Raw genomic sequence first — 26,861 nt, 5'->3', positions numbered from 1 at the left:
TATTTATACTACCCAAAATATGCCAATTACTATTTAAATTACACATTTAAATATATTTTGATGGCAATATACATACTCCATTATATCTAGATATGTGATTTAGAATAACTATTGCCCATGAAAATCAATGTGAAATCAATCCACTGATTTACACAGAAACTACCAGAGTTTAAACCTAATCTAAGACCTTTAAGGGGAAGGTAAATTTTCTTGAAAATTGATTTGAAATGACTAAGAAAATAGCAATAGTAATATAGACTTATATACTGCTTCGCAGTGCTTAACAGTCCTCCCTAAGCTGTTTACAGAGTCAGCCTATTGCCCCCAACAATCTGGGTCCTCATTTTATCGACCTCAGAAGGATGGAAGGCTGAGTCAACCTTGAGCTGATGAAAATTGAACTGCCAAATTGCTGGCAGCGGGCAGTCAGTAGAAGTAACCTGCAGTACTGTATTCTAACCACTGCTCCACCACGGCTTAATGAAAAGTTAAACCAGGAATAACAGTGATGACAACCAGGATGACAATGAAAAGTTAAACAGGGAATAAAACGACAACTTTCAGAACTGTATGTATAGTTAACACGAGCTTGAATTTTCTGAATTCTATAGGAATTGGCAATATACAATATGCTAATATGAGTATCAGTATACCTGAAGAGTATTTGTTGTGACCTGTCATGTTTTCTGATCCAACTAATTTTATTTTATTAAATGAAAAAAAAAAGGAGAGGAGTATGCAAATCTTTTTATTTAAGAGTTTGTATTTTTTTTAAAAAGAATACTTTTGTATCTCAACCGACAAAGCAAAACAAAGACTGAGACATTTTGGGAAGCCGAAGTTAATATTCCTCAACACTTCTTTGCCTTCTCATTATATAGGTGTTTGTCATTGGCAACACCGTCATATTATGTATATCCAAACTATATTTTAACCATGTTTATGTAAACAATTGCAAACTTTATTTCCTCAAAATTCTAGATGTGTCAGGAATAAGGTCTTATTCCTGTTCACAACGGCCCAGTTCTATATAAATTGTCCTTTAACAACACTAATTGGGATTGGCAATTGCACCTCTAAATAAAGTGGTTATTAAATGGGAAATGTGATTTTCTGCTGGAAAGAAAAAGGACCACTCAGCTTTCACACCTTTTGCTTTTGTTTGTCTTCTAAACCTTCCCCAACCTTTGAAATGGTCCAGTACCTGCTTACTGTCTTGTACACTTTAAAAGCAATACAACTGTGCTGGCAGCCCAAGATAGGAGCCTCTCTTGAAACCTTTTTCTCTCTAATTCTCCACTCTGGGGAAACAAAGTGGATGGAGGGAAACAAATGATTTCTGTAGGCAATCTCTCCTTTGCCTGACTATTTCCCACCACCAATGTTATTGTGCTGCTTTTTATGTGTAAAAGAGCAAAATATACTCTCTTATACTCCCTTTCCAATTTCCCTGTTCTGTGGTGAATAGGGGAGGGAGAGGTGCAAAGGGAAGATTACCTATAGAATGCGCTTACTTCCTGTCTTCTCCACAGAGCAGAGAATGAAAAGAAAAAAATTTCAAAACAATACTATAAGCTGTTACATAGCAGACCTGTGGATCTGAGCCCTGGGTTAATACAATTGCACAGCTTTAAATGTATAAAAAACAATAAGCAAGCACAAAGGTAAATATTTTTTTTAGGCAATTACTCCTTTGTGTGTCCCATTCCCACTGATGGCATGAAACCATTGTTTTCAATGTGCAGAATTGCAAACAGTTGACTCTCGTAAGATCGCTTTCCAATCTCTCTGCTCTGCGAGTGATGGGGGGGGGGGGAGCAAGTTGTATCTGTAGGCAAACTCTTCTTTGTTTGACCCATCCTATCACACCACAAAGTGGACAGATTGGAGAGAGAGAGAGAGATTTCAAGAGAGAAAAATGTTTACTCTTTTACACATAAAGAACAATACAATCATAAAAGGCTCAGACATAGGACAGAATTCCTCAAAACTGGATCACTCCCATTCCCTTTGCAGGGTGAAGTTTGGAAAAGAGGAGATATCAAGAGAGTAAGCTATTTGCAGTTTTTCTTTTTGGAAAACTTGAAACAAGCATTGGTAATTTATAGCTAAACAAGCATTGGTGTTCTTCTGTGTAACTTACTCTTCTATGAACTCCATTTTTATCCAGCACTTTAATAAACAATGTCTATAAACTAGATAAGTTTTAAAGTCCTTAAATGTTATTTTAATTTTTTTTCCAGCTACTTTTTAGTTATAAATTACACATGATTCAGATTGAACAGCATTTTGGAGATGATTAATCAACAGAATTCCATTGCTTCAGAAATAGTTTTTGGAGGGCAGAGCTGGCATCGCGACGATATGGCATGCGATCTTGGAGGTCTGAGATCGCTGCCGATATCTTTGCTCCTGGACGGTCCTATCGGATCTAAACCGTCCCAAAGAGACGGTGAAAGTGAAGAGCGCATCCTGTCGATCCCAGGGATATCGCAAAGTCCCTGGTAGATCCAGGAGAAGCTCTTCTTGCCAGCGGCAAAGAGGCAGCCATTAAAGCTGCTGAAGTCGGGACAGCTCTGAAACGGAAGAGAGCAGAAAGAGAGAGTATGACGGTTTGGTGAGAACTTATTTTTTTTAATTTTAAGATCTGAAAGGACACCCTAAGGAAAAGAAAGAATCTGTAAAAGTTTTGACAGAAGTGGTTAAGCGGCGATTTTAAACAGGAATGTCAAAGTAATGTTTTGGGTTTTTTTCTCATTGCTGGATTTTCTATATATGATCTTCTATTTTGAAACTGGACTGGTTTTTTCGTTTATATCTATTTTTTTTTCTTCTCCTTTTTGAGTTTGTAATATTTTAGGCTAAGGGCTCCCTTTAGTTATTTCATTTAAAAAAAATCTTTTCTTTTTTATTAATTCTTATTATATCCTGCTCGGAAAAGGAGGGGGAAAGCGAGAGCAAAGAAACTTTGTAACACTGCCAACTAGGGGCTTGAAAATATTCTATTTCCCTGTGACCAGACAAAGCTGAGAAAGAAAGAACTGAGATTCTTTTTCAAGGACATTGCTATTTGATAAGAGAGAGGGAAGAGCATGGGAGAGTATTATTGCAGGTGCTCTTCTAGGTTTCTATCAACAGCTGGAGTCTGGTGTTGAAACGTAGGGGGGAAAAGGTGATAAGTTTTTGGAGAAGAGAGTTATAATAAGAGCCTTGGATAATCAAACAGTGTGATAATCAAAGTGCAGTGTGCCCTTTTTACTTTTCCTAAGTTGTGCTATCCCTCCTCACCAGCTTTATTGTGTTTTTTTTTAACCTTTTTTTGTAATAACTATTTGGGTTTTTTGGCTTTGTTGGAGCTTGTCTTTGTTTTTCTTTCTTTCTTCTTTTTTTTGGAAGTCCAATCTCTACGTTTGCTTTTTATTTTAAAGGGAAAGCCTTAAAAGCCTTTTTTTTTCTTCCTTTCCTGGTATTTTTGTTTTTTCATCTACCTTTCTGGGTTATTTTTATGCACTTTTTTCTATTTGAGATCTTTCAATTGGATTAAGGTGTTGAAGAACCTGAAGAATTTTTCCGTTTCCTTTTTTTTTTTCTTTTTTCTTAAGTCTTTTTCTTTGTCTAATTATTGATTGAATTAAGGTATACAAGAACCTGAAGAAATTTTGTCCTCCTTTTTTCCCCCTTTTTTATTATTATTATTGGGCTTCTTTTTTCTACTATTTTTATTTTGAACTATAATTGGTTACTTCACAATTGGATTACGGTTTAGAAGAACCTGAAGATTTTGAATTGCTTAAAATGAGTAAGAAATTTTTAGCTCCTGGTTCTTCAACTTTTACTTCTTCCTCTCAACCATCTGGAGGACAACGTTCAATACAGACAATGTTAAAGCAAGAAAAAGAACAAGAAAAAGTGCCTCTGCAGATGATTATGCAAGGAATTCAAAATATTCAAGCAAGATCAGAGAATACTGAAAAGAGGATAGAGAACACTGAACAAAGAACAGAGAACAATGAACAAAGAACATTGAACAAAGAACAGGGAAAACTGATGAAAAAGTGGAGAACATCCAACAAATGATGTTGAAGTATGATGATTCCAAAAAATTGAAGAAAAAGATAAACAAAGAGATAAGAAGATTGGAGATACTGATAATAGATTAATGGTGGTTGAACAAGATAAAAGTGGTATGTTGAGATGGGAGATGGATAGATCAGAATTCTATCTTAGATTCCAAAATGTAGAGGAAGAAAAAGGACAAAACCTAGCTGAGATAATGATAGAAATACTGGCTGAACCTTTGGAAATAACTCAAGAGAAGATGATGGATGGAATAGATGAGGTTTATCGAGTTTTTACAAGATATGTGATGAGAAATACCTTACCAAGAGAAGTTCACATTAAATTTACAAAGAAAGCCATTAAAATGCAAATATTGCAAGTGTCAAAAGAGAAAACATTGAAATACAAAGACAAGGAGATTGCGGTCTTGAAACAAATACCTAGAAGAGTGAGAGAGATGAGAAGAGAATACCGATTCCTGACTAAAATGCTACTTAAAAAAGAGGTGAATTATAGATGGCTGATTCCAGAAGGTTTAATGTTCACAGGGCAAGAACAGAGACACAGAATTGACTCAATTGAGAAAGCAGAATTATTTTATACAGAATTTTTGGGAAGGAAAGAGGAAGAGGCAGAAAAAGAGATCTCACTAATTGAATTCCAAGAGGACTGCCAAATGGCGACTGAAAAAGAAGAAGATGCAGTAGGTGGAAAGGTGAAAGCCAAAGAACAACGTGAATTAAGATCTACGAGAGCTACTAAACTTAACTATAAAATATAACCATGGAAGAGAAAAAATTGATTACAATTAATATAAATGGACTTAACTCAGCCGTTAAAAGAAGAAAAACCTTTCATAAATTAGAGAAATTAAAATTAGATATAATTTGTCTACAAGAAGTACATATTAAAAAACAATATGAGCAATTGTTGGTACAGCCAAAATTAGGGAAAATATTTACTTCCTTGACCCAATGTAAGAAAAGAGGAGTGGTTTTATATATTAAAGAGACTACCCCAGCAAAATTGATCTATACCGATGGTGATGGAAGAATACTAATGGTGGAAATAACGGGCAATAATATGAAAACATTCCTGATTGCAATTTATGCTCCGAATGACAAACAAGAAGAATTCTATAAAAAATTACATATGAAAATAATTGAACTGGACTATGCTAATATAGTTATGATGGGAGATTTTAATGGAATTGTAGACAATAAATTGGACTATACAGCACAGAAAACAATAAAGCAAAACAGAAAGACTCTCCCTAAATCTTTTTTTAAAATGGTAGATGAAATAAATTTAAAAGATATATGGAGAGAAAGAAATGCTAAAACTAAACAATACACCTTCTATTCAAATAGACACTTATCATGGCCCAGAATAGATGTAATATGGGTGTTAACAGAATTAATATCTAACATTCAAGAAATAAATATTGAAACAAGTACTTGGGCAGATCACAATCCAATGACAATTAAATGGAAAGGACAAAAAAGAAGATCTAGATGGACGTTAAATAATACTATTTTAAAGGAAAAAAGACTTCACACGGTGGATGGAGAAAGAATTGCCTTTTTTCTTTAGAGAAAACAAAAAAGAAGATACATCAATTCAGAATGTATGGAATACAATGAAGGTATACGTTAGAGGCTTGATAATAGATTACACAAGGAAAAGAAATACTATGAAAAGGCTAGCCTCTAAGGCCCTAGAGGATGAGCATAAAAGACTTGAAAAATAAGAGCTACAGAAAATGCCACAGAAAAAGGACATTAAGCTAAAAATGGATATAATTAAACACAAAATGGGTCAAATAGAAAAAGAAGAATTAGCACAGAAAATTAGAGGTGCTAAACAGAACTACTTTGAAGACGCAAACAAACCAGGTAGATGGTTAGCATACAAATTGAGAAAGGAGAAAGAATCAAGGAAAATATTGCAATTAATAGATGACCAAGGACAAGTTTGCCATGGTAGCAAAGAGAAGAAGGAAATCATTCGAGACTTCTATGGGAAATTATATATGCAAGAGAATATTGATGAGGAAAGAGTTAAGCAGTACTTACAAAATGCTAATTTACCTCAAATACCTAAAGAGACTGAAAAAAATGTTAGAATATAACGATGATGGAGCTAACTGAAGCACTCAAGAAGCAAAATAATGGAAAGGCATCAGGTCCAGATGGACTTCTGGCAGAATTTTATAAAACATTACAAGAATAGTTGAATCTTCCATTGCTAGTGGAAGTTATGTTAAAGAAGAAGATACCTAAATCATGGTCAGAAGCCTATATTACACTTATTCCAAAAGAGGAGGCCGACCCATTACAAATTAAGAACTGTAGACCCATTTCTCTACTAAATGCAGATTATAAAATCTTTGCTTCAATATTGGCAGAAAGACTTAAAAAATATTTAAATAATTTTATCCATCCTGATCAAAATGGATTTCTGCCAGAGACAAATTAAAGACAATATGAGAGTGATCTTGGATACTTTGAAATACTACGAGGCACATCCTGAAAAACAAATGGCACTGATATTTTTAGATGCACAGAAGGTATTTGATAATGTGAATTGGCGATTCATGTTATTACTGTTGGAACAGATGGGTTTTGCTAGAAAATTTATTCAAGCAATAGAAGCTATATACTATAAGCAAACGGCAAAGGTAGAGGGAGAACTGATAGAGGGAGAACTGACAGACTCTATTAATATAAGAAAACGAACAAGACAAGGGTGCCCACTATCACCTTTGTTGTTTGTGTTAATTTTGGAAGTGTTAAACAGAAATATTAGAGATGAAAAGAATATAAAAGAAATGAAAATCAAAAAGCAAGAATTTAAGCTGCAAGCATTTGCGGATGATCTGGTTTTCATCTTAGAAGACCCTTTAGAAACAGCATCAAAATTGATAGAAAAGATAGAGACATATTGAAAGGTGGCTGGTTTGAAAATAAATAAAGATAAGACAAAGATTTTGACAAAGAAATGCTATTAAAACAAAAGGAAGAACTGGCAGATCTATTGAAAATTCAGGTCATGAATAAGATCAAGTACTTGGGGATATATTTGACAGCAAGATGTAGTACATTAAAAGAGAATAATTATATTAAACTTAAACAGCAGATAGCGCTAGATTTGGCGAAATGGGAAAATTTACAACTGTCACTAATAGGGAGAATTTCAACAATCAATATGAATATATTACCCAGAGTTTTATATTTGTTTCAAACAATTCCAATTAGGCTTGGAAAAGACTACTTTGAAGATTTAAATAAAATTGTGTTGAAATATATATGGCAAGGTAAGAAAGTGAGAATAAAGTTAAAACTTTTGCAAGATGCTAGAATTAGAGGAGGATTTGGTTTGCCTAATTGGGAGTTGTACTACCAAGCTACAATTTGATGTGGGTTAAGGAATGGATAACACTAAGAAATACTAGATTGTTGACATTAGAAGAACATGATTTGTTGTTGGGGTGGCATGCTTTTTTATGGTATAAAGGAACTAAAACACAGGGGTATTTTAGAAGACATTATATACGGGAGTCTCTGTGGATAAACTGGGAGAAGATTAAAAGACAATGTTATTTGAAAATTCCAATCTGGTTATCGACTCTTGAAGCATTTTCTTATCCTATAATATATAAAAAGGAACAAACAGTTAGATATGGTGAAATATTGAATGAAAAGGGTGAACTTAAATCTATGCAAAAATTAGAGGAACAAGGTATAAAGATGAATTGGTTCTCATATGCGTAAATACATTTAAGGTATGATAAAGAATCTAAAACAGAAGGTTTCTATGATAAACTGACTGACAGATAAGATTTTGACAGGTACTGATGAAAAGGTGATTAAAAAATTGTATGGATATTTATTAGAAATTAAACCAGAAGAACAAGTTAAATTAAGTTATGATTGCTTGGGGGAAGGATTTTGGATATGGGATTGATTTAGAGAAATGGCAAAAATTGTGGTCTCAAAGTTATAAAATGAGAATGTCAACAGCATATAAAGAAAATTTGTATAAGATGTTTTACAGGTGGCATTTCCCCTGGACAAGAATAGCAAGAATATTCAAGAATAAATCCGAAAAATGTTGGAAATGTCATCAGACACCTGGCTCATATTACCATATGTGGTGGACTTGTGCGGATGCTAAAAAATACTGGACTAAAATCCACATGTGGTTGGAAAAAAAGACAAAAAAAAAACATATTGACTTGAAACCAGAGATATTTTTATTGGGCATTTTACCTGAAATATATAGTAAAGACTTGAAATACCTGATTGTAAATGTATTAACAGCAGCTACGATTGTATTTGCTAAAAACTGGAAAAAATGAGAAAATACCATCACAGGAGGAAATTATTAAGAAAATATTGGAATGTGCTGAAATGTGTAGATTGACATTTGAAATTAGAGAACAAGAGGATAAACAATTTTATAAAATTTGGGATCTTTTCTATCAATGGTTAGACAATAAAGTACAGTAAAGAAATATGTAGACTTTTAGAAAATAATAAATATATAAAGATGTACTTCTTTCTTATTATATCTACAAAATGATTTTAGGATAGATTTGGGATGATAATATGAACTGTTATAAAATAAACTAAGTAAATTATGGTTATCTTGTAAAACATGAATGAATAAAAGTATAGTCAAATGATTGATTAATAATGATACTAAGGTATTTAATTTTTGATTGACAATATGAGATTATATGTAATGTAACTGTAATTGAAGACTACGAAATGGAAGCACAAAACAATTTGTAAACCAACCGGCACACTGTATGTACACCTATGGAAGATAGCTTGACGTTTTTATGTTTTGTTTGTTTATATTTTTTTTTAAAAAACCAATAAAATTAAAAAAAAGAAAAGAAATAGTTTTGAAACTTTTTTCCAAACTAATAGGTATAAATGACTTTTTTAAAGGACATTCTCATAAATTGTGCCCCTAAAGAATGCATGATGAAAACCAAAGTATGATAAAATGAGCCAAGGTTTGTGGCATTTATATACAGCATGATTAGGCTTTTAGATAATTTAGATTAATATTTACTCAACTGGCCCCATTAATAAATAAACTAAGAAATTATCCATCTTTTTCTGCAATTATGCCACTACTTCAATCAAATTCCTGAAGCTCTGATACTATTAGGGCATATAAAAATTCAGAAAATTTGAATTGGAGGCATATTTTTTATACAGCTGAATAAATAGTAATGCACAGACATACTTTCACTCATGCAATCAGAGTTTTCTTTTCCTTTTGACCACTTTAAAATATGCACAATCCCCAACTCAAAAATTTTGCTCTAGAGAACCGGCTAAATTTCCAAATATGGAATATCTCTTCTCCACACAAAAGGCCAGTTAATTGCAACTTATTGTACTGCATATACATCCATCACAGAATCAAGATATAATTGTCTTTTGTAAGATTTTAAGGAAAGCATGTATAGGATTCTAGATATTTTTAATTTAATTGTTTTAAACTCTATCACATTTATTTTGGTTTCCTGCCATGTAATTCAAGTAGGTTTAAACAGGTTTTTCCCTTAAAAACAACAACATAGAAGCATTGTCTTTACATTGTACAGTGGCAATGCTTCATCAAAAAATTATTTTCTCACCTAAGCCAGTTCGGTCTAGGCTAGAAACCATGGCTAAAGGCTCTAGGCTAGAAACCATGAGACCATGAATTCCAGTCCTGCCTTAGGGATGCAAGCCATTTGAGGGATTTAGACCAATTATGCTCTCTCAACACAACTTGGCTCACATAATTATTGTTGTTGGGAAAATAAGAGGAAGAAGTGGTATTAGGTGTGTTCACTGCCTTGGGTTATTTATAAAGATATAAATTTTATATTCCATATAAAAATATGGAATAAAAAATACTATATCTACATAATCTAAACCTGTTCTAAAGTAGCCATATTTACTCTGCTATAGAAGAATTTAAAAATAAATCATTTTTGTTTCTTTGTACAATCAGTAAGTGAAACTTACAGGTAGTCCTCACTTAACAACAATTCGGACCAGAAACTCATCATTAAGCAGAATGGTTATAAAGTACAATGACATGTGACTGCACTTGCGATGGCAGTTCCAGTTGCAGTTATTGGGTGAATCCTGCATGGCCATTAGATGCAATGTCACATGATCATCATTTACATCCTTCTGCCAGTTTCTGGCAAGCAAAGTCATCTGATGCAAAGTTTCTGGCAAGCAAGGTCATCTGATCATGTGACACTGACCTAATGGCCATGCAGGATTCACCTAATAATTGCAACTAGAACTGCCATTGCAAGTCAGCACATCGCAAGTCATCAGCTTTGCTTGTCAGCTGGCAGAAGGATGCAAATGATGATCATTAGACTGTTAACACAGTTGAGAAAGTCCAGAAATATTTCACAAGAGTTCTCTGCTCTTCTACTCATTGCAGAATACCTTATGTCACCAGATTTGAACTCTAGACCTAGAAAATCTAGAACTACGCCGCCTTCAGTCCGATCTAAATATAATATATAAAATCATACACTGCAATGTCCTACCGGTAAATGAATATTTCAGCTTCCACCATAACAATACAAGAGCACACAAGAGATGCAAACTCAAGGTTAACTGCACCAAACTTGATTGCAGAAAATACAACTTTAGCAACAGAGTGGTTAATGTCTGGAATACTCTACCTGACTCTGTGGTTTCTTCCCCAAACCCCAAAATCTATCTACTATTGACCTCACCCCTTTCCTAAGAGGCCTGTAGGGGGCATGCATAAGCGCACCAATCGTGTCTACCATCCCTGTCCTATTGTTTCTTTTTATTTTTCTTATACGTATCCATCTCATGTATTCATAAATATGTTTATACTTACACCTGTTATCTTGTAAGTGATTGACAAATCAGATAGATAGATAGATAGATAGATAGATAGATAGATAGATAGATAGATAAACTGTCAATGACTTTGCTTGCTGACTTTGATTGTTGGAAGCCAGAGTGGAGAAATTGGAAGGTCATAACAAGAGGTTTGGTTGGCATAGGTTTTTATGGTACAATAAAGTTAAAATGTGGATTTTAGAAATTACTACGTGAGAAGTGACATATTGAGGATATAGAATAAATTACAAGCCCAGATTGTGCCTGAAGTATCTTTACTGGCCTCAGCAAAGGAAGGATTATACTGAAGAGAAACAGCAGATAGAGAGAAATGGCTAACATATCAAGACTTATTAATACATAAGAGATGAAGAAATTAAGATGAACTCAAGAGAATAACTGACTGCAGAAATCAGTTTTCAGTAGTTTTCATATGCACAATTAAAAAAAAAGATTTAATATGGACAAAAAGACAATTGGAATTTAAAAAAACAAAATGGAATTTGAAATTAAATTATACATCCATGATGATGAACACATAATAGCAAAAATGTATAAACTCTTGTTAAGATTTGAAAAAACAAAATGAGCTATTGGTTTTGGATATAATAAAGATTATTCTTGGGAGAATGTGGGTAACTGGGATTAAATTTACACTGTATTATTTAAGATAATTTTTAATAAAATAATGCATCATTGGTATACAAAACCAGAGAAATTATAAAAAAATATATAAAGGTGTTTCAAGGTAGTGTTGGAAATGTGAAAAGCATGAGGGACATTTTATCAAGGTGGAATTGTGAGAAAGCTAAAAAATTATGGGTATTAATTTAAACAATGGTGCAAAGGATTTTAAGGATTCATATTACAAAGAAACCAGAATTCTTTTCATTAGGACGTACGGACCATGAATTAGAAAAGTCAGTCCACATAGAAAACATGACCACATAAAGCCCAAACTGTCAACATTACCACAACACAGGGAAAGTCCCTTCAGAGCCTTTTGCTCTGTCCACTAGATAGCTACAGACTATGCTCTCCTTTATCTGACTGTTACCTCGACTCAATCGACTAATAGTAAAGTTATTCTATATAGAGCTGCAACAAAATTATTGCATACACAACAACTTAAGAATACTAAAATTCCCACAGTGAAGGAACAGACTTTGAAAATATCAGAATTTGGGACTTCCAGTTGTGCTTCCATCGCGTTGGAGTGGAATCCACAATCATGCGTGGTTTTGCTCTGTGTTCACTTGTTGGTCCCAATAGGGAACAGAAGCACCCTGGAGGAGTGGTGAAGAAAGGGATGGTGAAGAATGCCTGGAGGGTCAAGGGGAGCCTCATCTCCCCTCTCTGACAAGGTAAACCCCCTCCAAAGACAAGTTGCAGCAGTGGTCAAAAATGGCCACCATGAAGACAGGAGGCACTCCGGAAAACTAAGACTGCTGGAGCAGTGAAGCAGTGAGCGGTGTGTGAACCAGGCAAAATACATGGAAATTAAGGTACCCCGGAATTAAGAAACAAAGAATTTTTTAATGAAAGATTGTAGAAGTGGTGACCAGAGAGAGAGAGAGAGTGAAGAAAATTGGGAACTTGTAAAATTGACTTTGGACTTTGAAAAGAATTTATTTGGAGGTCAAAAATTCAGAGGAAAAGATTGGATTATAAAAGGCTTGGAAATTAAACTGGATAATTATTTGGATTTTGGCACTAATAGGCATAACTAAATGCTGGAATTGAATGTATTAAAAAGAAATAATAGCTAATAACTGGAATTAGTTAAATTAATAACAGCTTAAAAAGGGGGGGAAAGTGAAAAGAAAGGGTGGAATGTGGAAACAGAAGTGAGAGCACCATCTAATGGTAAAGGAAAAATTTCAGTGACTCTTTGAAAAGTGCTTGGTTTTTTTAAAATTGGAATTTGAAAGGAAATAAAAGAAATTCCATGACAATAAAATTAAAACCCTGAAAAGTTAATTACTAGAACATTACAAGGAAAAAAAATGTGAAGAAATTGCCCTGGGATTATTTGGTGACTTTGGGAAAAAGTTAGAAAAGAAATTAACAGAAGTAACCTGTAAACAAAGACTTATGGACACTGACTGTTGAAATTAAATATAAGAGACGCTGGTTGTAATAAACTCCTGGACAAGTGGATTGGACATAAATATTAAAGAAAGGGAGGGAAGAAGAAGAAGTGTACGAAATAGGAGAATTATGTGTAGAAATAAAATTGGAACTACAAAATATGAAGGATGATGAAAGAAAGCTTGGAAATATGCAGTATTACACTACAAAAATTAGAAATGGTGACGCAGATTGAAGAATAAAGAGAACCAGAGGGGGAGGAGTTAGAAAAGAGGAAACCAGACTTAACGAACAAGTGGAACAATTAATATTAAAAGGGGGGGAGAGAATTAAAGATAAAAACTTGAGGTTTGATGTGATAATGAAAAGGGGAATTGTTTGGAAAATTAAACAAAGGAAAAGGAAGCAGCAGAAAAGGGAATTACAGAGAAAAAAATCAAGAGAGGGAGGGGAATAAAACAAATAATTGGAATAAGAAATGGAGGGAAATAATATAGGAAAAAAGGGGAATTAAGAGAAAGGACCAGAAAATGATGGGAAGCAGAAAGAAAACAAAAATGAAAAGAAATTATATAATCAGGAGGATGAGAGACAATGGGTAGAAAACAGGAAAGGGGATTCTGGAAGGTAACGTGTGGTGATATAACAAGAACATAGATTTAAAAATAGAAAAGAGTGGAACTGGTATTTTTTTCCTAAGGATTATTGTTATATATAGATTTAATTGAAATAAATATGGAAATGGGAATTTATTCTAAGTATATTAATTGATATTTAATAAAGCGATGAATAAAGTTAAAATGAGTTATGAGAACTGTAATGGAAAGACGATTATCAGTTTCTAAAATTAACTGAATAGAGCAATATTTTTGAAACAAATAGATGATTTAGAATGTAATTAAGTAAAAGAATACCATGCGGAATCTGATTCAAATATATATATGCATATGTGATATTTAGTAGTTAGGAGATTATTGTTAATGTAGAATGTGATAATTAAAAAATGACTATATTATGGTAAATCTTTATAAGGATTTAAAGATAATAAATTGGGGGAGTGTATAAGGTAAAGGGGTGGCAAACTCAAATTGATAATTAAAGGGGACAACTTTTGGATTATTAGAATTAGGATGGAACATAGTGAACAATGAATGGAATAATAGTATGTAATAAAATTGCAAATGTGACAGATAAGAGTAAATATGTTTAATAAATATAGAAATGAAATAAGAATCTTAGATAATATTGTAAAACAAGATATGAAAATATTTAAAGAAAAATGAAATGTTATGATATGAATTGGAATTGAATAAAATAAGTGTAATGAATATAAGAATATTTGAGAATATTTAAAGGAAAATGGAATAAATAATAATACGAGATGAAATTGAATACAAAAAATGAATATGTAACTATGGTCATGTTTGTACTGAAATGTAAAAACCTGGAACCACATTGTTCACCAAGAGATGTTTTTAAAAAAATAAAAATAAAAAATTAATTGGAAAAAAGGACAATTTCAGAATTTGCAGAAATGGCAAAACTGACCTGTTTGATCAGACAAAAGAAAACAGCAAAAACTTTTCTGAAAGATTCCTTATATAGGCTTTTTGCTGAAAGCAGAAAGGAGTGAAATGGATTTATCAAGTTGAAGATTTAAATAAAGATTAAATGAGAGGCTGAAGGAGATTGTATAACATCTAAGAGGGAGGAGGAACAATAAGATTGTAATTATCTGTTGAAAAGAAGATTGGAAGTAATTCATATTTCCCTAACTTTGGGGGGGGGGTTTCTGTATTTTTTCTCTTTTTCCTTTTTTTTTTCTTTAAATGTGTCTTTTATCGTATGAGGTGAAAATCTAAATCAATAAAAAATGGAAAATAGCAATGAGGGTTACCGTGACCGTATGACCATAGTATGCTGTGATTTTTGTAATTGTGAGCCAGTTACCAATTATTTGAATTGTGATCGTGTGACTGTGGGGATAGCCAAACTTTTGCTATTTCTAGCCTAGAATGTAACGAAGTGCCTGAATTGCATTTATTGTATGCAACCTATATGGACAATCTAGTAGAAAAACGATTAAAATTTAGGATAAATTGTATCATTAATTGTAGCCATCTTTTGTGGATAATCTGGATAAGGTCCCTGACATGCTATTTTTTTCAGTTACTATCCCTCATTTATAGCCTCATAGAATATTGTTGCCACTGACACCCATGCTTAATTGTATTGTCCAGTAGTACAATTGGTACGTATTTTGCATCTAACCGCCCATTTAAGTCCACTCTTGCTCTCCTCTAAGGAATGTTTCAAAATGAATGCTTACATTTTCTGCTAAGAGTCATGTACAGAACTTGGAATATTGTACCAGATGATGACCTTGTCATCTCCACAGGGATTGATTACACTCGCTCTTATGCTTCCCATGTTTTATATCTTTACTGTCTGCACATGCCCAAATGATTTCTCCATAATTATTACATAACAGTGCAAGCCTGTATATTTCACTTCATCAGTAAATACAAAATAATTACACTGCTGAGGCCCATAAAAATCTTTCTGGTCCACCTTGCACATAGCAAAGCATGCTGTATTTTTGAATATTCAATTAAACTTGAAAATAAACAGTATTGTTTTCCTCCACACGACCAACAGAACAATATCCATCAATTATTTTCTATGGATCTATTGCATTAAATTACTATGACTCCTGCTGCTCTTTTCTATCTGCAGTAGACACAGAGCTATTGTCAGGGTTAACTGTTTGCAGGCAAAGCCAGCTCTGTGCACGGAGATGAGCACACTAGAAAAAGAAATAGGCTTCTGGGGACAGTCTGAAAGCAGGCTAGTGTTGAATCAATTAACCAATTGCTCTACCTAAAGAGTCAGGATCAAGTCTGGGATATTCTAAAGCAGGGGAAATTTCCCATCTTACCTGACAGGTGCTGAATTAGTTTCTAACATGTTCCATTCTGATCACTGATACTGGTTGTATTCATGTATGACCCAGAAGTTGTAACTGTACTTAGAGAATCTTCATCTTGTTTTCAAAGTCTCTGATTGAACTAGCTGGCATTTAACTTAGATGTGGTAGACAGCAAAACCAAAAATAGGAAACAGAATCTCAACTTATAAATTTTTGTACATTACTGTATTCTTGACATCTGATTCATGATTTTGAATGGAATTAATTCACCTGATAATGTATTTTTTCCACACAATCCATGAATCACTATGTAAATCAAGTTTGATGATGTGCAATAAAAGCAACCAAATGAGTATCAACAAAAACATAATTCCTAAATGTCATCCATCAAGACCAAAGGGACCATGGAATAGGTCTTCACAATCTTGCAAAATGTTAGGTAGGATCGGGCTGCAACTGTTTATGTGGCACACTATTCCACAGGTTGGGGCCATCACTACTCTAGTGCACAATACAAGGAGAGGAATTCTGTATAGAACTCCCATGTCACAAATTACCTTTTCAGGGGAGAACTGCAACTCTGCCAGGAATAATTACTTGTACCAAAGCCACCAGATATTTGTTGATAAACAGCAACTCTGACCTGGGAGAATTTAATCACTACTAATCTCCAGTCATTGGTTCAGGATTTTAATAGCATTTTCAGCTTGGCTGGGTGTCAATGTATAACTGAGTATCATCAACATACTGATAGTACTTCATACCAGATCAACAGATGATGTCTCCCAGAAGTCTTGTATAGTTTTTTAAGAGGCTGACTGAATCTTCCGGTCATGAACATTCAGACTTAGAAAACAATTCTCCCGGTTAAGTAAAATAACATGAATCACATGCTGTAAAAGAAAGAAGCTTCCAAAGTTTTTGCATTAATTTGTTACTGAGCATCAGAGTAATATTACATAATGGTCCCTGCTTTTAAATATGGATGACAGATCTCTGATTAGTATAGACGTCTTTTCTATGAACTATGATGGATTATAATATTCAGACAAATACAAGTTATGCATTCACAGCCTTTCTAATTCAACATCCCCAGATATGATAAAATATAATTGAGAATGCCGGTCTTTGTCAGTTATACCTGATGAAAGTTGCACTGAACTAAGGAGCATCATTTGTGCAATGTGAACATAACATCTGAAGTGCTTCAAAACTGTAACTTTATTGACATTAATTTATTCCATTAATCATCTATTTTGGCTCAAATGAACCCACAAAGTAGCAAACAAAACAAAGAGTTCTTAAACTAACTGATAACTAACATTTTGACCTTGTGAAATATCTTTCTAGATTTTTTTTTTAACTGGAAGATAGAACGGACCAACTGAGAACCCAGAAGCAGTATAGAAGCCCTTTCGCCCAGCCTGCTAGCACAACACACCTCACAGGATCATTGTTACTGGAAATGAGATGAGGAAACATTGCGTGCCACCTTGAGCTTCTGACAAAAATAAACATATGAATCTAATAAATAAACAACAGAACAAGCATCCGATACCAGGAAAATTGTCAGTAAGACCTCTCCTGCAGATTATGATTACTGGCAAGTTTATAAATAAAAACATAGTTTAGTTGTACTTTAAGCTTCACCTTTAGGCTATTGTTGAACCTTTAGGGTATTAAAGATGAAAATAAGTTTCTTATACCTTGTATGGGACAGCAGCCTAGCTGTCACTTTTTCAACTAATTACTACTTGTAGAAGTTTCCTGCAGTAATTAAGACAGGATTTAATTAAGCCCTGGATAACTTTACCATCTTATTGGCTAAGGAAAAATAGTAGGAGGTACTGTACACTAGCTGCAAGTGTGCAAAAACAATCTCCACCAGTCACTATCTTTGAATTCATCAACAGTCAAGATCAAAAAGCTCTTTTAAAAAGCAGCTCTGCTGTAAAGTAGCTAAACAATTATCAATTCTAGTTACCTATTTACAAACACCTGCATTTATCTGGATTCTATTTAAATACCCTAAGGATACTAATTTAGTATATTCTGCCAAATGAACATATGTAGAATAAAGTCAATCTGCATTCATTAATTGTAATCTCAAATAGCTTTGAATTTGAGTCAAACTTAACCATGCTTTCCACATGGTTAAGTTTAATTGAAAGATGAACCTTATGTATTCAACTCAAACACAGTATAAAAGATGTAAAGATTAAGTCAATACTGGAATTTAGTTGATAGTTCTGCTATTAATTCACCTCACAGGGTTGTTGTGGAGAAAATATAAGGAGGAAGGCATATTGGATATGTATGCTACCTTGAGTTATTTGTAAAAGTTATAAAGGTGGGATATAAATAAATAAACAAACAATGTTTACCTAAATCCAAACTTATTAAAACTACTAATAACAATTCAACATCTTGACTTGAAAACATGTACTCAAAGATGTGATGATATACAGGAAGTCCTTGACTTACAACCATAACTGAGCCCGAAATTTCTGTTGCTAAGTAGGACAGTTATTAAGTGAATTTTAACCCATTTTCTAACCTTTCTTGACAAGTTGTTAAGTGAAACATTGCAGTTGTTGTAAAACAGTTGTTAAGTGAATCAAGTTTCCCCACTGACTTTGCTTGTCAGAAGGTCGCAAAATATGATCACATGAACTTGGGACACTGCAACTGTTATAAATATTCAGCGGTTGGTAAGGGTCTGAATTTTGATCATGTGACCATGGGGTGCTGCAATAGTAGTATGGAAAATGGTTATGCCACTTTTTTCAGTTCCGTTGTAACTTCAAACAATCACTAAATGAATGGTTATAAGTTGAGGACTATTTGTATATATTTGAGATTCTGGACATTTACAACTTAGAATGCAAATTTACAATTACTTCAGCACTGTCTTTAAAAATTACATTTATTTTTACTAAACCCTAAGCTGCCTCTAAAAACTAACCTATGATAGTTCGTTCAAAGAAGTTTTAAACCTATAAGGCTTTGATACAATCACATATTTATAATGCATAATAAATGAAGATATACGTGTGTGTGTCTGTGTGTGTGTGTGTGTGTGTGTGTGTGTGTGTGTATACCACGGTAGTCAGGACAATAAATATTACTTACAGTATAGTTTTCTGTATTCATCACTTTCTTAAAACTGCAGTAATACAACAATGTAAAAGAACACAAAGCAATTTGCCTTCCTACATCATCATACTTCATATAAGGCATAGAATTTTAATGTAATTGTATATTAAGGGATTTGAACATCCATTATCTTACTACTGCTATGAGGTAGAAGGATTTTTTTATGCCAGAATATTGTAGTAGGGAATCTGAACAAATTTCTATGACAGAGATGAGATATTTCTAATACATAATCATTAAACCACATCATATTGTGTATCATATGTTTTTGGAAGAGGGATGCAGATAAAGGGAGATTGGATGGATTTATTAGTTAACTAGTGACTACTACTGCTTGCTCTTGAAGATAGACCTATTCTGGAGACTTAATTTATTACTTTTAATAATACCACAACTGACAAGATATTAAGAAACAAATATAGATTTTTGACCCAGGACAATCTATTTATGACTTTTGGGATGATTCAGGATTAAGGTGTCATGGTAAATTTTCTACAAGTAGATTAAAATAATAGTTTGTTAACATAGAGTTTTGAAACTTTAATTTTGTTCTTTTTTACTATTATTGTTTTTCCTTAACTACTTTGTCATTACTATAACATATAGAAGATAAGTCATCAAGTTGTTAATAGATTTAGTCATTTAAAAATTCAGGGTGGCCCATTTCGCAAGGGGTGGGAACTGATGTTGTAATAATATATTAATCAGTATGCAACTATAGGGGATAATATAAGTTCTGATGCATCTTTTTTAATGTTCGGATTGCTTTATGTTTTTCTTTCTTTTAGGTCTTCTTGGATTATGTAGTTTAACTTTGTTCTGAATAAAATAAAAAAATTAAGAAAAAGAAAAAAGAAAAAGTAGAACTATTTATTACCCAAAACAATTGCATAACCTATATATAATGGCAAAATAAATATGAGCATCCATTCATGTAAGAGTGAACTACTAAGACCTTTTAAAAACATTTAGGTATGGAGCCAAATTCACATAGTCCATAATAAGGCATATCAATAATATATCAAGCAACGTGATGCAGAATAAAGACTGCAAGTCTGATCTAACAATAAAAAGAGAGGGTCTGCCACAATTCTCACCTCTGTACAAAGTTCGTGGGGCATGGACCAAGTAATACGATTTCCCAGGGCAGTCCACTTTATGAAATACCTACCAGAGAAGTTTAAAAGGCCCAATTTGGTTGATATTTTGTAAGCAGATCAAATCTATTTTATTCAATGTGGGTTTGGCCTTAGTTTAGAATATCCAATCTCAAAAACACCCATCATGTTTATTGATGATCTTTTGATGATGCCTTAATTTTGTGAACTTCTGTTCACTTTTGTTGTTCAGACCTTTTTTCATATATCCTGAGTCTCTCAAGATTGGGACAGGCTATAAATACAGTTACATAAATAAACATTAAAAAAATTGTAGGACCTAAAATACAACTAGTATTCCTATAGATGCCATGTTCTAATAATTATTAATAGTTATTATTACTATTCCTAATAGTGGAAAATTAAGCAATGTAGTGAATATTCTGGTGGATATGGAGGTCTGCATGAGGAAAAATAGGCTTCAGCTTAACCCAGCAAGACAGAGAATCTTTAGGGTTGGGGCCTTGCAAATTCTAGGACTATAACATCTTTAGTGCTGGGGTTGGACACCCTAGACAGACCCAGTGTGCAACCTGGTAGCCCTTCTGGACTTACAACTCCTGCTAAAGCTAGTGACAGTCATGGGTAGGATGGCTCTTGCACAATTTTGTTTTATTTACCAACGGTGCACATTAATGAATTAGAGGGCTCTGCTCAGTCACTCATGCCATAGTCACCTCCCATATGGATTACTGTAATGTATTCTATATGGAGTTGCCCTTAAAGAGTATCCAGAAACTTTAGTTGGTGCAAAATGCATTGGCTCAGTTATGTGTGCTCCTAGGATGCCAATTGTTACACTTCTGGTCTATGAACTGCATTGGTTGCAAGTCTGCTTCAAGGTTCAATTCAAAGTTTTATTTTTGACCTTTAAACCCTACATGACATGGGGCCAGGTTATCTGAGTTACTGCTCACCTCAATTACATCTGCCCTTCAAATCCAGCAGAAAAAAAATGTGCTATGGATCCCATTTGTTCAGGAATTAAACTTGATGGGCCCGTGGAGGCATGCCTTCTTTGCCATGGTGTCCTCCTTATGGAACATTAGCTACTTACTTTCCATAGCTACTTACTTTCCAGTAAGTTCCTCAAAACCTGGCTCTGTCATCTCAGGGGACCAGTGGGATTTTGAGTTGACTAGCTAATCCAGCTAATGTAATATATGCTTTATACTTTTAAAACTTTTTAATAATGAATGGGTTTTTTTTACATTTTATTCCCATTTTTGTTGTATGCTGTCCAGTGTCACTACCAATGAGACAGAGCTTTAGAGATATAAAGATATTTAAAATCTGGAAAATTAAACTATAGGGGGGAAAAGTAAATTGGATTTAGAGATGAAATTTTCCCAAGTTCCAAAAAAACATACATCCTAATATTGAGTGAATGAAGTCACAACTAAGTTATTACACTAACCTATTTATAAGAATGGCATCTATTATATATATCATCGTAGGGATACTTAATTATTAGTACTGTGGGAGAAATACTCAGCTTTTATGTGTACAACAAAAATAACTAATTAAAATTAATATTAAAAAGGCAAATTAAATTTCAGTAAGCATCAGTGTTGTATAGAATATCTGAATTTTAAAATCAGATGAACTTATTCCCTAGTTCTAACACACATCTACTCTGTATTTTTTTTAATCCATAACTTTTAAATTATTATTACCATTTCAACTAGTTATACTTGTGAAATACTTTATTGTATAACTCTTTTGCTTATTTTAATAATCTATGGCATTTGTTACAAAATATTAATCACATAAACAAACAAAAATTCTTTGGGAAGACAGCTTTATCTCTTAAAAATTTTAAGTGTTTAGAATTTTCTGTGATTATTATTTTCTAAATTTCTATGTTTAAAATATTTATTGGAAACAAGTTTTCAACAAAATCTAATTTATGTATTAACACTCCATAGTAACAAGGAAATTCACCTCGCACATATTGTACATATAGTGCATATTCTTACATTTGCTGCCAGTGCTAACAGGAGCCATGTTTTATGAAGAACTACAATGTGTTAAAGCAGCTCTGACCCCCAAATGACAGATTTTATCTTATTATTATCAGTAATTTGTATATTCAGTTTACATACTTACCTAGGATGGTAAATGAAAATTACAAGGGCAGGAAAATTAAACTGCCGCCAAACCTTTGACATGTGATAATGACCTAGAAAATATTAAATAAGAGAAATATCAATGATGGAACCCCAAACTTACAACTTATTTTGCTTCATCTTTTAACTCCCCCCACAAACATGAAGTTGATATTAAAAAGTGAATCACTGTGTGCCTTGAGAAAATAAAAAGTGGAAAGCTAAATAACTAACAAAAAAAGCATCATGCTTATAAAAGGACACTGGGACTAAGCAATCAGAAGGATGACTTATTTTTGTTTTTCCTTCACCCTCTCTTGGGCCACTATATTTAATATATCCAAGATGGCAAATACCAAGAAAGTTGAACTCACATTGAAATAAGAATCCAAACAGGAAGGAATTGTTCAATCAGGGATGTATATATATTTAAACTACATCACCATCATAGACCAAATAAAATCTGGTCTGGAATCCAAACTGTAGATTAGAGATCTACAGAGGAGAAGCAGCAACATTGTAGCATACTTCCTGATTAAAATCCCTGTTCCCTTTTTCTCACCAAGAAAATCCAAAGAAAGAGGAAAAAAAATAACAAAGATTTGACTCCCACCAGCCTACAGAAAAGGAAAAGAGTTTTTGCTTGCAAACCACCCCCACCCAACTAGCCACCTACCCCACCATGCAAAGTGTAGGCAGGGCCAGAGGGTCTGAGGGTGACCAAGGTTATTAAATATGGAGAGCAGCTAAGAAGAAACCTAGGGCTTTTCTCTCTTTTTTTTCCCCTTCTGGTCACCATCAAGTTTGCATCTTAGTTACAAAATGTCGATCTTAAAGGCTGACAAGACACAGGGAAAGAGAGTGAGGAAAAGAGTCCATCTTGCTGGGGTGGGGGGTGCTTAATGAAAGGCAGTCATGCAATATATAAATCTCAACCTTTCTTGGGGACGTCTACACAACACCTTGCAGGAGAGCGTGAAGCAGAAGAGAGAAGGCAGAGAGACAGGATCTGCCCCATCTTCCTCCTCCACACACCCTTTGCCTCCCCAGCGATATTTGGTGAATCACACTGGCAGAAAACACCTCCCTTCTGCCGCTGCTCTTACTTCCCTGCTGCTCCTCCCCCGCGCAGGCCCAAGCTATGATCCCGCGGCTGCTGCCACCGGGGAGGAGGAGAAAGGTGCCGCTGCTGAAGCCACATGGAAACTCAGAATCCCGTGTTAGCTCCATCTTCTAACGCGTTTGGGGACCGATGGATTGGAAAGGGGGAGGGGATATATAAACGTGCGCGCACATAGACATCCCCCAAACATAAGTAAGCGTCTGGATGGGTGATAAACTGTCCCTATCTCATCCGTGCACGGGATGAGAGCAGGGATCTAAACATGTCAAGGGTAGGGCAGGCAATGGTTTCAAAACCCCAGGCCAAGTGATCGTCCTAAGCCTGCATCTTTCCTTTCCATACTCACCCGCCCCGCATGTCTCTGACAAACTTTCCGACATCTACCGGCAAGTAGTCGCTAATTTTCCCCTTACACTTTTTAAAGGAAAACAGAAAATGAAAAATAAATGAACCAATCAAGAACCAAACGCCGATCGTGACATGAATGACCGCAACCCGGTAATTGCTCTCCCGCCCCCTCAACCCCCCCGCGGCAGAAAAAAGAAAACGGACGGCAGCGTTTCTGTCCTTACTGTCTCCAGCCCCCTTCTACACATACACACACACACACACACACATACACACTCCCCTCGGTCGTACATGTTGCCTCAGCTTCTTTTTGCACCGTTTCACTTCACCTTCCACATTCAACGGCAGCGGATTGTTACAGAGATATTCCTAACACAAACCTACCGCTTTCTAGATCCCGGGATTAAGGAGACCGTCTCCATCTCCCTTTGCTCAACTGTTTTGTTTTGTCCCCCCGAAAAAAGCCCCGATGCTGGATCCAGCTATGCAAGTTTCACATAAAACACCCGGGAGGAAGGAGAGAAGAGGGAGGAAGAAGAGAGCAGGATGCAAGTCTGATTTCTGTAATTTACCATCGACCCGATCTCGCAGCAGCAAATAACAGTTTACCACCCCGTCTGCTGGTTGAAACCTCAATAACGCCTCCAAGACACATATTCTTCTTCCTGGGCAAATAATCTGCAAGTTTTCTGTCATCGCGACCATTCGGCGTTACAACTTACCTTTAGAAATAGGACTTTAAACTGCCAAGGCCTTCCTCTCGCCCCCCCCCCCGCCTCGCTCGCTCTCCACCTTAAACTTATTGACACAACATAATCCCACATTCATGCAAAATCCTGACACAGCCTCTCTCCTCCTACGTCCTTTCCTCCCCCCACCCCCCAACAATCTCTTTTATTCTTCCTCTCGGGTCGCACTATCTCCCTTTTTTTAAAAAAAGAATCGCCTAATAATTGCACATTTTGTTGTTTGTATGGCAGAACGGAGGGAGTGAAAGTAATGGCAAGATATGATTCTGTACCGGAAAATGCCGATTTCTAACTCATAAATCTAAACTGAGCCCCGCTAGATGGCTTTCCGCCCTGCACCCAGCTTCTCTCTTCCCCCTGGCCGCCCACTCTGACACAAAACACGAGCCACGCAACGCAAATAAATCAACGCACCAACATGCCCCCACCAGCTCCGTGCCTCCACTCTTACAATTAAGTTTCATTTCTTGCTGCCCCTGTCAAGACACACACACACACACCCGGAGAAAGGGAAGGTTGTTTTCATTCCTCCGGTGGGGCGCCAGCTTTTATTTTATTTCCCTCCGCGGCTGCTCCTGTCTCTGCGCGGTGAGAGAGGTGCTGCTTTTCCAACGCCGCCTGGCACTGGCTGGCCTACCCTTGTCCCCCTCCCGCGCCGCCTTTCCTCCTAATGCATTGCATTACAACTCACCTCTTTCCTCCGCCTCTCCCACCTCCCCCACCCCCCCAACACACAAACCCGGCGGGCGCGCGCGCACAGACACACACCACGGAACCCCAACCCACCATCCGCTGACCTTCTCTCGGGTTCCCCCATCCAAAGTTTCAGGGGACAGGCGAGCGTTGAGGCGGAAAGTGAACGGGAATTGAAGCAAGAGGTAAAGGACGTCAAAAGGTCTGCGCCTTCCTCGCCAAGAGTCCAGCCCGCCGGTTGTGGCGGCTATCGCTACTGGCGGCGGCGGCGGCGGCGGCGGAGCTGCTTGACGGAGTCCTGGGGGGTTGCCCCAAAGCTTTTAAGTGAGTAATAATAGAAAGGGAAGTGTTGGGAAGAGGAGCCTTTTCTCCAGAGTCGCTCAGGAAAAAAAGGGGGAGACTAGGGCACTTACCTCCCACTTGTGAGTGTATGAGAAGGAGAGAGAGGGGGAGAGAAAGACTGAAAGAGAGGGAGAGCGCTAAACAGCAGTGGCCACTCAGTGTTTCTTTATGTGAAAGTGAAGAGAGAAGCTCTGAGCAGAGCCCACCGCACACTGGTTTCACATACAGTACATGTAAGCCAGAGACCGAAAACATTCATTTTTATAGAAGAGAGCCTGCCATTGGCTCGCGGACTGAAGGACAGATTAGCCAGCCATACAGCTCGCCTGTTACACCCAAAGAGAAAAACGCACGCAACTATACTCACACGGAGGCGCACACATACGGCCCCGTACACGGTCTCCCGCGCGCGGCGCGTGCACGAGCAGATACACGCAAATGCGGTCACGTACCTAGAAATCGGTCTTTTCTAGACCTGTGGGCAGTTTGGTGCCGGGGACGCAGGTAGAAAAGAGAAAGGGGGAACTCGTCTCTTGAGAAGAAACGAGCACTCGTACACGCGCATACAAATGTCCATTAACTGACGTGAGAGGGTGTCTTGGGGTCATAAACTCCCCAAGTCCCTTGGACCTGGAAGTGTGTTTCTTGGTCACCGGCATGCGATGACCCACGGAAAAGCAGGGCTTTGTGTGACGACTTTCGAGGGGAGCTGGTAAACAATTGCCGCGGGACTGAATTTTAGTGGCGGTTGCAGAAATTATTCCAAGCTGTACTGCTCCCACAGAGGCCAAGAATCCCGAAAAGAGAAGTTCATAACGCCCAGAATGCCTCTTTTGGAGGCGCTGCCGGGCAGACGGATACTTTCCTACTTAGAAGTAGCACCCCTCCTCAGGAATGAAAGAAGAAAAAACTGAAGTAATACTTTACTGTCAAAAGCTTCTCATTCAGTATTAGAACAGCAAAGTGATGAAAAGCTGCACGGTTCAGATTTAAAATATACTTGAAGTGCCAAATCTAACCTTTAAATCACTGCTGGAAAAAACAGTGATGGTTATTCAGACGACATTTCATTACAGCAAGACACTTTATTATGGCAGATTTGCCATTACAGACAACTTCATACCATATCTTTTTTATCTGGTCAGCTCCATACGTTGTATTTTGTATCTGGTATATTGAATTGTACTCCACTTTATTG

At 35.8% G+C, this 26,861-nt stretch overlaps 1 protein-coding gene across 27 annotated transcripts in view; it reads right to left on the bottom strand.

The window, feature by feature from the left end:
- BBX (BBX high mobility group box domain containing) overlaps nucleotides 1-26,045 on the bottom strand; it is a 126,932-nt gene extending 100,887 nt beyond the window's left edge. For 2 of the 27 annotated variants that reach the window (XM_087937395.1, XM_087937389.1), the window contains exons 1-2: nucleotides 25,426-25,884; nucleotides 22,410-22,482 (exon numbers count right to left, since the gene is read on the bottom strand). Coding sequence is in view for 6 of the 27 variants with exons in the window: in XM_087937385.1 (XP_087793511.1) it covers nucleotides 22,410-22,482; nucleotides 23,878-23,911 (107 nt within the window). In the remaining 21 variants the exon portion in view is untranslated. Of the gene's footprint in view, nucleotides 1-17,693; nucleotides 17,756-22,409; nucleotides 22,483-23,370; nucleotides 23,528-23,877; nucleotides 23,929-24,170; nucleotides 24,226-24,263; nucleotides 24,318-25,042; nucleotides 25,321-25,425 lie in introns of those variants that run through there. The other 25 variants (XM_087937400.1, XM_087937390.1, XM_026700810.2 and 22 more) reach the window with 21 other exon arrangements.
- Nucleotides 26,046-26,861: the final 816 nt, after the last annotated feature.

This window comes from Pseudonaja textilis, chromosome 7, assembly GCF_049901715.1.
Source record: "Pseudonaja textilis isolate UNSWEBS1 chromosome 7, rPseTex1.2, whole genome shotgun sequence".
NCBI classification, from domain to species: Eukaryota; Metazoa; Chordata; class Lepidosauria; order Squamata; family Elapidae; genus Pseudonaja; species Pseudonaja textilis.
The sequence above is the reverse complement of the archived record's forward strand: the minus strand, read 5'-3'. Positions and strand labels throughout refer to the sequence as shown.